The sequence below is a fragment of the Macrobrachium nipponense genome, chromosome 21 (genome assembly GCF_015104395.2).
Source record: "Macrobrachium nipponense isolate FS-2020 chromosome 21, ASM1510439v2, whole genome shotgun sequence".
NCBI classification, from domain to species: Eukaryota; Metazoa; Arthropoda; class Malacostraca; order Decapoda; family Palaemonidae; genus Macrobrachium; species Macrobrachium nipponense.
Genome location: NC_087212.1, coordinates 63,953,348 through 63,964,704, shown reverse-complemented (window position 1 = coordinate 63,964,704; position 11,357 = coordinate 63,953,348). Strand labels below are relative to the sequence as shown.

The window sequence follows — 11,357 nt, the reverse complement described above, 5'->3', positions numbered from 1 at the left end:
CACCATGCAGGCTTCCAGGTGCCCAGACCATGCGGCCCTCCAGGTGGATGGTGCAGCTGGCGTGAGACCGGCAGACCTCATGCCCATACGGTTTGTACAGGACGGCTGGGCATCCCGCCTCCTGGCATCTAACCATCTGTAAGTTGGAAAGATATATGAATATCATCAAATAATGCCGCCGGAGTTAATTTCGGCGGTATGAGTACACTTAAACTAGTTACTTAACCAGCTAAAGGTAATATCGAGTATAATCTTCAACTTACTTGTTATTAATGAAGCTCTGGATGTCTCCGCCTGCTCCGGAATCCATACTTTGGGTATCGCCAAAGCTATAATCGGCGGAGAGGGCCTGATACGAGCAGAACAGGGAAACAAGGCAAACCTAAGCCTGAGTCTGATCGCACCGGAGTAGAGTAGCAATACCTAACCTATTGGAGGCGCATTCTCTGAGCCCAGTTCCGCCCCCACCGGAGTGGGCAGCAGCGATAACAAAGAAGACAGAAAAACAGAGCGGCGGGAACAACAGTACGTAGAACTCCGGTGTATACATCCTGGCGCATGTGATGGTAGACCACACTTCGCTGGAATAAACACAGGTCTGGAGACATACCAACAGAAGCTACATAATAAATTTTCTTAATACTAAGCTCTGAATGTCTCCGCCTACTTCGGAATCCATAATCTCGTCATCACAATAGCTAAAACCAGCCTGAGTCTGATCGCACCAGAGAAGAGTAGCAGTTTCAAGTCAATTAGAAATGCAGCTCTAAGCCTAGTTCCGTCCCCACTGGAGTGGGGAAGCAGCGATAACACTAGAGAAATACGAAAAAAAGAGTGGCGGAACAGCGGTACGTACAATCCGGCATATAGCCTCCTGGTGGGTGTGATGGTAAACCACACCTCGCCAGAAAACACACAGGCCCGGAGACATACCAACAGAGATTACATAATCTACTAATCCCCCAATCTCCTCCAACTAACCCCCAGGACCGAGCTCTACTCTCTAGCTGTCGTTCATCGGTAGGATTACTTGGGCAGCGAGCTAACAAAGCAGCGCTAGAACGAGTCCAGGACGGGGGTGGGGGGGAGTCTGGAGGAGAGTGGACGAGCCGTGATCGCCTGGCCACAGCAACCGATCAGTGAAAACCACTTCTCGAGAAGCCGTTAGCTAGCCTACCACTAAAGGGGGCAGAAGACGGTAGGCCAACTGACACCCTAAAGGGGGTAATGGCCCAGGCTACACTCAACAAAGACAATTCATAAAATAATTGATGAGGAATTACTGGAAGTACTGACGAAAAAAGGGGGGAGGGGGGGAGAAAACTGCACCCAGCTAAGATCCCAGCCCAACCCTCCGGAATCAGTACAGATCCGGTCAGGTAGGCTAGGATGGCTCCTATAGGACATCATGAAGAGGACGCCTAGAACCTAACTCAACCCTCCAAAATTGAATCTTCCGATCTGGTCAGGTAAGACAGGCCTAGGCCCTACAAACATAACAAGAGAGAGACTCTAGTCCTGGACCACCCTCCAAGCAAACATATCTGCCTGGTCGGGTGTCGGTATAAGGAGCCACTAAGGGTGGAGGGATATACAGAGACTGCCTAGCCTACCCTCCAAAACCTAGCCTAGGTCTGGTCGGATAGGCCAGGGTAGGACATCGTGAAGAACTTCCAACCTCATCAAATAGCAATACAAGACTATAATCGAAAACTAAACTAAAAATATACATGCATGAGTACCGTGAATGAATGAGGAATCTTCACCTCTAAAAATAAACTGGCATACCACAAGGCTAGCCTAGGATGCCAAAAACACAATACTCGCGCATAACGTTATGAAGCATATCACCGTACGCATGAAAGGGAACCAACGCGCTCCTGAGGGGCTGATGAAAACGAAATAAGGCCCTAATAGGCTAATAACGTAAGACAAACCGTAAAAAACAAAGCCTCAGTATACGTCAGGAGCGAGACGGGCCCTATAATAGGCTATTAACGTAAGGATAAAACCATAAAAATAAGGCTCTCAGAATTCGTCAGGAGCGAGAATGATGAAAAAGAATACGAAAACAGTAGCCTATATAGTGAAGTGATAAACGGTGGATAAAATACACCTCGAGATAAAAACTGAAATAATCGCACACGCCGTCAACTATGCACCCAAAATGGTGGATCGTAAGAGCGTCATATCCGGTTCACAAAAACAAGAGACTTAAAATAAGGGCCAAAATTGGATGCATCGTTGACCCAACGTGTTCAAAAACGATAAATGGAATACTCAACTTAGATGAAGAAGCTTGTTGCTCGTGAGAAGACATGATGCTTCGCAAAAAACACTTCCTGGGAACAGCGAAAACGGCACATGGAGACACGGTGAGTGCTATTACAGGAATGAGGGTTTCTGGCAGAGGTAGTAGTAGCGAGCAGAAGGTAGACGTTGTAACGGCACCACTCTAGAGAGGGATTTTGAGAGAGGAGACTTCTAATTGGCAAAGTATCTGTGGTAGTGGCTTCCACTCGCCCCTGTGCTATACCGACACCCTATGAGGGTGAGCGAGCTGGGGGTAGTAACTCCAGCATTCCATATGGTTTTTTCCTCTGGTATATTTAGCAGTTATTTATACCTAGAAATGAATGCTATAGGGACATTTCACCGGCCGACACAGGCCGAACCTAGAAAATGGCCTGCATGCTCAACTTTAGGTGTTTAAGGGGGTCAAACAGACTTTTCCTTCAAACTGATAAAAATGCAGCTTAATGGCAAGCAATTGATCACAATGCATGGAAAATAGATACATTTACAAAACTGATTGAAATCTGGCCATATAACACAGGCGTCTTGGTTGTTTATTGGGGGGTGGAGCAGACTTTTCCATCAAACTAATAAAAATAAAGCGTAATGATGAGCAATTGATCACTATGCATGGGGAATGGTCACATAGCCTTGGGTGTTTTTGGGGGTTAAATGGACTTTTCCTTCAAACAGAAAAATGCAGCCTAATGGCAAGCAATTTATCACTATGCATGGATAATTGTCACATTTGCACAACTGACTGCAATTTGGCTATATTGCAGGGGTGACTAAAAATGGCACGAATGGTAAGGCTAGCCTTGGGTGGATTTTGGGGGTCACACAGACTCTTCCTTCACATTGAGAAAAATGCAGCCTAATGGTAAACATCAGAGACAAAGGCAGCATAACAGCAAGCAATTGATCATTATGTACGGAAAATGGCCACATTTGTAAAGCTAATTGTTATTCGACCATGAGGCGACCCTTGTGTGTTTTTTAGGGGTCAAACAGACTTTTCCTTCAATGAATGAATTATTTTAAGTTATCAGGCATCGTGACTTCAATGGTCATTGATGCCGATTTCAATTAAAAGACTACATAATGTAGTATATTTATGATAAATATAGCTACAACTTGTAGGAAATAAAATTATATCTTATGTACAACTCCAGATTCTAAAATATATTTAAAAATGCCACTAATATCATACATCACATCCTCTCCATGGATATTGGCAAGGATGTGCCTGCCACCCCCACTCCGAGCTTCTAAGGTTTACCTGCATATTGTATAGGTACAGGCAACTTCCAGGGAGTGTTGTTGAATTCCTAAAGGAAATCGCTACACTACTGGTCAGAGTCAGGCTATTCAACTGTTGTTTTATTCTATATCTGTAAGGATGCACTGATTTAAGATGAGCATCATAGTAGCAAAAGAAATTCTCTCTGTGCATTGTTTGAGATGTAAGACAGCTCAAAAGTCCCTGCACCCTACCAGTACCTGATGACAGAAGACCAATGATACAGTTCCAGAGGCAGTTCTCCAGCATCAACAATCAGACTTGGAATAGATGAAGTTCAGTTCCAGTGGAAGTTCTCCAGCATCAACTAGCAGACTTGGAATAGGTGAAGTTTTAAAAGCACCTATTGCTAGTCTAATGCCAGTAAGGTGCACAGAGTAAAATTTCTTTTATATAATCATATTTTCTTCTGTGCTGTGCCTGAGGTATTGAGTAAGACCTTGTCTGGTAGCCCTGTGCAATACCTGGAGTTCTAGTAACCACCAAGGAACTGGTCACTTTCTGAAAAACCTGTAGTTTTAGGGATAGAGTTTATACCCACTGTATGAAAGAGTTCCATTTAGTAGGTCAATAGCATCATCAATACTTTGAAATTTATCTGCACCCTTTCCATCAATTTCACTAAGCTCTAGAAACCTAATCTAGTCAGCTTTGTCCAGGTTCCACCAAGGGGATCCATTGATAGACAATTGCTAGTATTTATTATACCAGGTAATTGGTGAATGATCACTACTATGCTAATCATCTAATGTTCTTCACTTCAAGTTCATTATGCAGTTGAAATCACTATTGAATGGTCAACATATGACAAGGTGCCTGATTACATATGGATATAAAGTAGGTTCGCCTTTGCTGAGGATACCTGTTTTCATTTTCTATGAGTGAAGCCATACTATTATCCTTGGTATTTGCTAAACGTCAGTCTGTAATGGATGTCTATCACTCATGTCTCCAAGTAATAAGAATGGTTGAGAGAATTGGTGTATTACTGTGGCAAGATCTTCATATGTAATATTTTCAATTAGGGATAAGTATATAGAGTAAATAGTATATCTTCTCCCATTATCAATTTGTACAGCCACTACTTGCAGAGGAGTATGAATTTTTTAAAATAAAACAATGTTTTATATATACTTACCAAGCAATTACATAGCTGCAAGCTTCCTGCCATGGCATTCTACAAATTCAAAATTGGTGGTGCCGCTACCATTGTTTGCGTAGGTGAAAAGGTTCCACCCACTTTTGGGACTGACAAGTACAACACAGCAGAGCTTCAAGTTGTTTGAGCCATAACGTCCATCTGTGGAGACGAGTGAAAGCTATGTTTATGTAACTGCTTGTTAAGTATACATAAAACTTCAATTTATTATAAAAATGTCATTTTTATATGTGATTTATCAAGCAATTACATAGCTGATTCCACATTGAGAGGAGTTGGGATCATGGACATATTCTAGTCCAAAACATTCAAAAAGACAATGACTTTGAAATAGAAAAGTTGCTAGCATTCGTGTAATGCTTGTTGCACTGTACCTGGTAAGAAAGCTGCTGCAGGTGGTTACTGCCTATGGTCGGCACTCATCATAACCTGTAGAGGACATAGCAGTATGACCAAGAATTACCCCTATTTCAGTGGGAGCTTTGCAGCCACGGAAGTTCACCAATGGCTGACAAAGATAAAAAGAGTACCCTTGCCCTGGGCATAGACCAAAATAGACACACAATGCTGTCACCTATACTAGAATAAAAAAAATACCACCCACCCCCCCACTAAAAAAACTGGCAGGTACTCCAAGTGCAATGTATCCCCAGGCTATCTAAATCAAAACCTTGAAGTATCAAGGCAAGAAGATAGTAGAGGGACAGACAGCCTCCAATGCCTCCTCTCCCAACACCATGCCGGCCATAGATAAAGGCTGTAATGCACAGCAATTTTCAAACACAGGTTCTATGTCTTTAAGATAATGTGAACCAAAGATTGACCTACATTTCCAAAATGTTGATTGCAGAATTGTTTTGAACGACATATTATGACAAAAGGCAAGGGAAATAGTGACAGCCCATAGCTCCTAATGGTGAATGAGCAAGGCCATGGTCTGGAAATGTCCACATTCTTGGTGAGGAAGAAACAGCATCCTTGTGCAAGAAACCTACTCTTATTGATGGCCTGTAATTCGCTAATGTGCTTGGTGATAGCCAATGCCACTAGAAAGAGAGTCTTCTTGGTGAAGTTCTTCAATGAGACCGAGCAGAGAGGCTCGAAGGTGGGGCCTGAGAGCCACTTATTCACAACATCTAAATTCCAAATGATCTGATGACATCACTGAGGTCTTGGTTCGAGGACAAATTTAGGCCTCTGTGCTTAACCACTGAGCTAAGCATTGCCTTATACCCCCTGATGGTGGAGGGAGACAACTTCCTAGAGGTACTTAAGAAAAGCAAAAAATCAGCAATCTGGCTAGCAGAGGTTTCAGAGGAGATGTTATTATGGCTGCACCATCCTCTGAAAACGAACCACTTAGTTTGGTAGAGCTCGCTAGTAGATCATCTGCACCTAGCAATAGCTTCTGCAGCTTGCCTCAAAAAGCCTTTTGTTCTGACAAGGCTTCTGACAGTCTGAAGCCTGTCAGGGCCAGAGCACACAATCCTTGGTGAAACCTGCGGAAGTGGTGCTATTTGAACAACAACTGTTTTTGTGGAAGAGGTCTTGGGAAATCCATTAAACAGTAGCAGTAGGTCTGGAAACCATTCCTCCCTTGGCTAGAACGGGGCAACTAGCATGATGTTCTGGTGGGAAGAGAACTTGTTGATCATCTCCAAACAACCCAAAAGGCAGGAACTTGTAGCCATCCAGACCTGTCCAGTCTAACAGCATGGCATCTGTCGTCCATGCTACAGGGTTTAGGACTGGAGAGCAAAAGATAGGAGGGCGGTGGTCCCTTGTCCTCACAAAGAGATCCACCGCTGGTTTGCCCTATGGCTTCCAGTGATCATTGCATAAGTGAAGATCCAATGCCTATTCTGGATCTTGAACATATTCCTGACGAAGTGGTCAAGTTTTGGAGGAGAGAAGAATATCTAAACCAAGGCAAATGCAGAGCATCTCCTTGCATCAACTAACCCAGAGAAGTCTCCTTGGGAGGAGCCTTAGATAAAGGGAAAGCAAAGTTAGCTTTGCCTTGTTCACTCTCAGCAGTCAACCACTTATCTACCTCCCGACGTACTTTCCTTGAGGAAGAAGAAAGGACTACCTTGGGAAGCCAAGCACTTTCAGGCATACGTTTTCCTCATGAGGAAGGTTGAGGCAGGAGAATCGGGAGCACCTGGCTCGGAAAAGTCTGGGAAGTTGTCATGGAAAAACTTCAACAAGGATGCATAGGCAGAAGATGGCACTGTATCCTGGTCAACTTCTTCATCATCAGAAGAAATTGCTCACAAAGTGATATCCTTACTCTTGAAGACCACTGGTTTCTTTTAAAAAAAACTGCTCAAGCTGACATTTGATCTGAGCCAAATACGATTCCTCTTGTGCCAATGGGAGAGAAGATGGAAACGGAGGAGTGAGGAGTCGGGCACTGCAACTCTGGTTTCAAACACACCACTGCTGGGGCTAAGCACCCAGTAGGTGGTACCAGGCAGTTGGGTGTGGGCACCAACCAGACTGGTTCTGGAGTCAAGTGGTTGGGTACATGCACTTGGGGTGCTCAGAGACGAGAAAGCGCTTAGCAGGAAATGGGCAAAAGATGTGAACATAAGGGAACCTGGGAGCCACAACAGGGGGCTCGAGAAATGAAATTGACTCCTGGATATCCCACAAAGACAGGTAATGATGAGCAGAAACAGCAGCTGAAGGTGGTGCAGCAAACTACAGGAGGGCTGTGGGCTAATGATAGCCTCCTTATACCTCTTGACAGCTGGAGGGGAGCTGTCCACAATGGCAGTGTTACCTCATTGGCTGGGAAGCTGAAGAATGGCACAGAGACCTCCTCCTGTTGGGCATGAAGTCATCTGAATTTGACGACAGACTGATAGCACTAAAAGAGACGCCTTTCCAGTGGCACTATCGAAGCCTGGGGTTTATCAAGAGGCTCAATGGAGGGGTCGACTGTCTGTGGACAAACCCCAATGGCCTCCCTTGGGCCTCCGATTATGTCTTCTCCCCCGGTGTGGGGGAGTGGGACAGTGACCTTTGTCTAGGAGCACCGGTAGGACAAACAGCCACCTCCTCAACATTCACAACACTATCACTAAGAGCAGCACTGACATTGGTAAACTGAGCTAAGATTTTGCCACAAATGACCTGAAAGAGGTACCTAATCCCAGTACTGCATTTGCTAAAAACTCAAACTTTTTGTCAAATTTAGATTTGACACTGGCAATGGTGTAAGGATTAGAAGCAATGGAACCTGGTATCTGAGAATGATGTAAATAAGTAGGGGGTAAGGATGAGAGAAATGACAGGAAGTTGTGAAGAAACAGTACTATCTTCTACTACATTAGGCAAAACCTCAAAAACTGCCCTATTTTCGGCTCTTCTGTTCTCAGTCAAGTTCATCTAAGTGAGACGTTAAACACCTTCCATATCTTATCCTCTTAATCCTTACATCCTGAACATGTTAGTTCTTTACTACATTCCAACCCCTACACTTGTGTGAGAAGCATCAGTCATTTAAGTAAGTCTAGTCTTACAACCCTCAATGCAATATCTAATGCTTCAAGTGCTGGAGTCAGACATCATGAGGAAATGTACAAATAAAGTTAACCACAATTAACAACATAACTAATTTGAAAAGCCACCACAAAAAAGTCAATACTTAAAAAAAATGCAGGAAAACAATCCAAAACATGATGGAGATGACTGCTCAAAACCAATGATGTTAGTCAGGAGCTGGCAGAAAACGAATTGAAGCTCTCTGCTGGCAGTCCCAAAAGTGGACTGGACCTGTTCACCTACACAAACGATGGTAGCGCCAATGCTAATTTTGAATTTTGTAGACTGTCATGGTAGGAAGTAACAAGGCAGTCATAGTTAAAATCCCTACCAGAGTCAATGCAACTCATGTGGCTCTCTGGGAGTCATAAGTGTCTCCAAATCCACCTAAATATTCCCTGTCATATAAACATTCATTTGGGGAAATTCCTTTAGGAGATACGCATATCTAAATGTATGGAGAATTTCTTGGAGTGTCCTTTAGATGAGGGTTACGAAGTAGAAATTATTTTTATGCCAATCTCAATTCATGCTAAGAATATTAAATTCGCCATTTGAATTGAATTAACAGTAAATTTGTATCATTTATATATTAACTGATATAGAAGACATATGAGTGAAGTAATCTGGGTGATGTAGCATAAAACTTTGGCTATGATTAGGTTAGTACATTTCAAATTATTTAAGGCTATACAATCTTGCAATTTGGAATGCTATACTTATTCTGAACAAGTCGGAATAAATTAGCGCCGTGCCCAGGATTGTAGTGATTGGTTGTTAAATATTCCCTTCCATCTAAAAGTTCATTTAAGGAAATTCCTTTAGGAGATATGTAAATTTAAATGTAAGGAGAATTTCTTGGAGTGTCCTTTAGGTGAGGGTTACATTTATTATGGTACTGGCAGGAAATAAATTAAAATAAATGAGGTTGATAACCTTAGTGTTTGAGTGTTTGATGTTTGAGAGAAGTGCAAAACAGTGAATTCCTCAGGATGCTGATATGAGACAAAAGTCATAACATTCCAATCGTACCAGGGAGACCACGGGGGTGCAAATGATCTGAATAGTGGAAAGATCAGGTGACTGTGACGTCTGAGAGCGAGTTCACATGAAATGGAAAATGCATGTACACGGGCACAGAGAAGACATTAGCATGCATACATTCGTACGTCCATTTGTAGGTGTAAGTGCATATGCCTGTGAGGGCAAAAGAGATCAGATATAACCCCAGTATGGGCCCTTATTGATTCATTAGACAAGAATCTGTCAGTGGTAACTCAAAAAGTCGAAGGAGCTAGAAGGTCCATCAAAAGGTAACGTGAAAGAAAGACTTTGAAAACTTTGAACAGTGACATTGATTTCAGCTTCTAGAAAGGGGAAATGTAGAGGAACACTTAGAAAGATTTATAAGACATTTATCTATTTCATTTCTTAGGTCTTTTCAGTGTCTTATAATTGTGGTTTCTTTTTCAGGATGACTTCAGTTGTCGCTACCGAAAAATGAATTCTCTGGACTTTATCTGATGTTTATTTGATAGAGACTCGTGGAGTTATTGGACAGTGGGAGTAAGTGTGGATAGTTATATCCAATATGATTACGCATAATAGTAATTGCGCTTTAATGATTTTTTGGGGATTTTTAATTCATTCTATTTAACCTTCATGTTAGCTATTTTGGGGAACTAAAGACTCTATTTTTGTATCTCGAGAGTTTGAATTTGCCTCAGATTTAATGATTGATTTTCAGCTATCTAGAGAGGTTACGTGATGGGGAACAACGAAGGTAGGTCACGTTACCATAGTCAGAAGTTCTCTCCTTTTAGTTAAGAATAACGAATCTACCATTTGAATTACCAGTAAGTTTGTATCATTTACATATTAACATACACAACACAATACAATGTTTTAGAATATGAGTGAAGTAATCTGGGTGTTATGGCATAAAACTTACGCTACGATTAGGTTAGAACATTTCAAATAGTTTAGACTATACAATCTCTTGTTTTTTGGAATGCTATACTTATTCTGAATGACATGGAATACTTGTCATATGGTTTGCTTCTTCAGCTGCTCTATCAGCCTCTTCATTTCTATTGATCCCTACATGAGCAGGGGACCCAACATATTTCTACATTTTTTCCCATTACTATAAACCTATGGAGAAATAACTTAATTTGTTGTACAATATTATTTTTTATAGTGTAGTCAATTTTTTTTCCTCAAGGAGTTACCCTTCTAAGGTCTACCAGAGCTCCATGGTGACCAGACTCTTATCAAAGAATTCTCTTTTAGCTGGTCTTATAGTCAGGCATTGTTTAGTAATGATAAACATTATAACACATGATGGAGTATGAATGGACTCAAAGAAAAGAGGGCATTTGCCCTTACTGTCCAGGAAGCTGAACCGAGTTTTCCAAAATCAAAACCTGCAAGAAGGGGAAGAGACTATTATGCATGCGCGTCTGAAATGCTGTTTTGTTTTGTTTTGTTAGCGAGGATCATAGAAACATCCAAATTTGAAAGTTAATTCCTTATTTTTAAGTTCCGGTTAAAAATATTTAGTTTTAAACTGTGGAACTGGTATTTAATGTGTGTATAAAAGCCAAAAACAGGCCTTAACTATGGGCACATGGTCGGTGCTCAGTCAAGATCTTTGTTTGCTGGTTGGATCTCTCTCAAGATCTTTGATTGCGATTTGTAAAAAGTGCAAATTGTTTTCAAGAATTAATTCTATTTAGAAGTTTTAACTAAAGAAATGTTCCACAATTTATAGTACAGACGTTATCTGTAGCCTATAACCTAGGATTGCATATCATTCAAGGTGAATTAAATAATCTGGATGAGGTAGTAACCTAAGTTATGGCATGTAAGAACCTTTCAAGACATCCTGTTATGGGCATAAGCAGCAGTTCAGAGTTTAGTTCACACCAAGGACTTTAGGATTAGATAAACAGGCTATAGACAGTTTCCTTTATATAGCCTATATACTTGAAACAGTACTCTGTGCTATTGGTGGTAGGCTAGCTTTAAGGCTACATATTAACCCTGGTT

The 11,357-nt window shown here is 41.8% G+C and overlaps 1 protein-coding gene across 1 annotated transcript in view; it reads right to left on the bottom strand.

Moving 5' to 3' along the window:
* Positions 1-7,742: 7,742 nt before the first annotated feature.
* The window catches only part of LOC135197513 (uncharacterized), a 30,525-nt gene continuing 26,910 nt past the window's right edge, over positions 7,743-11,357 (bottom strand). Inside the window, exon 4 of the mRNA XM_064224576.1 lies at positions 7,743-7,895. Coding sequence (XP_064080646.1) covers positions 7,743-7,895 — 153 coding nt within the window. The remainder of the gene's footprint in view (positions 7,896-11,357) is intronic.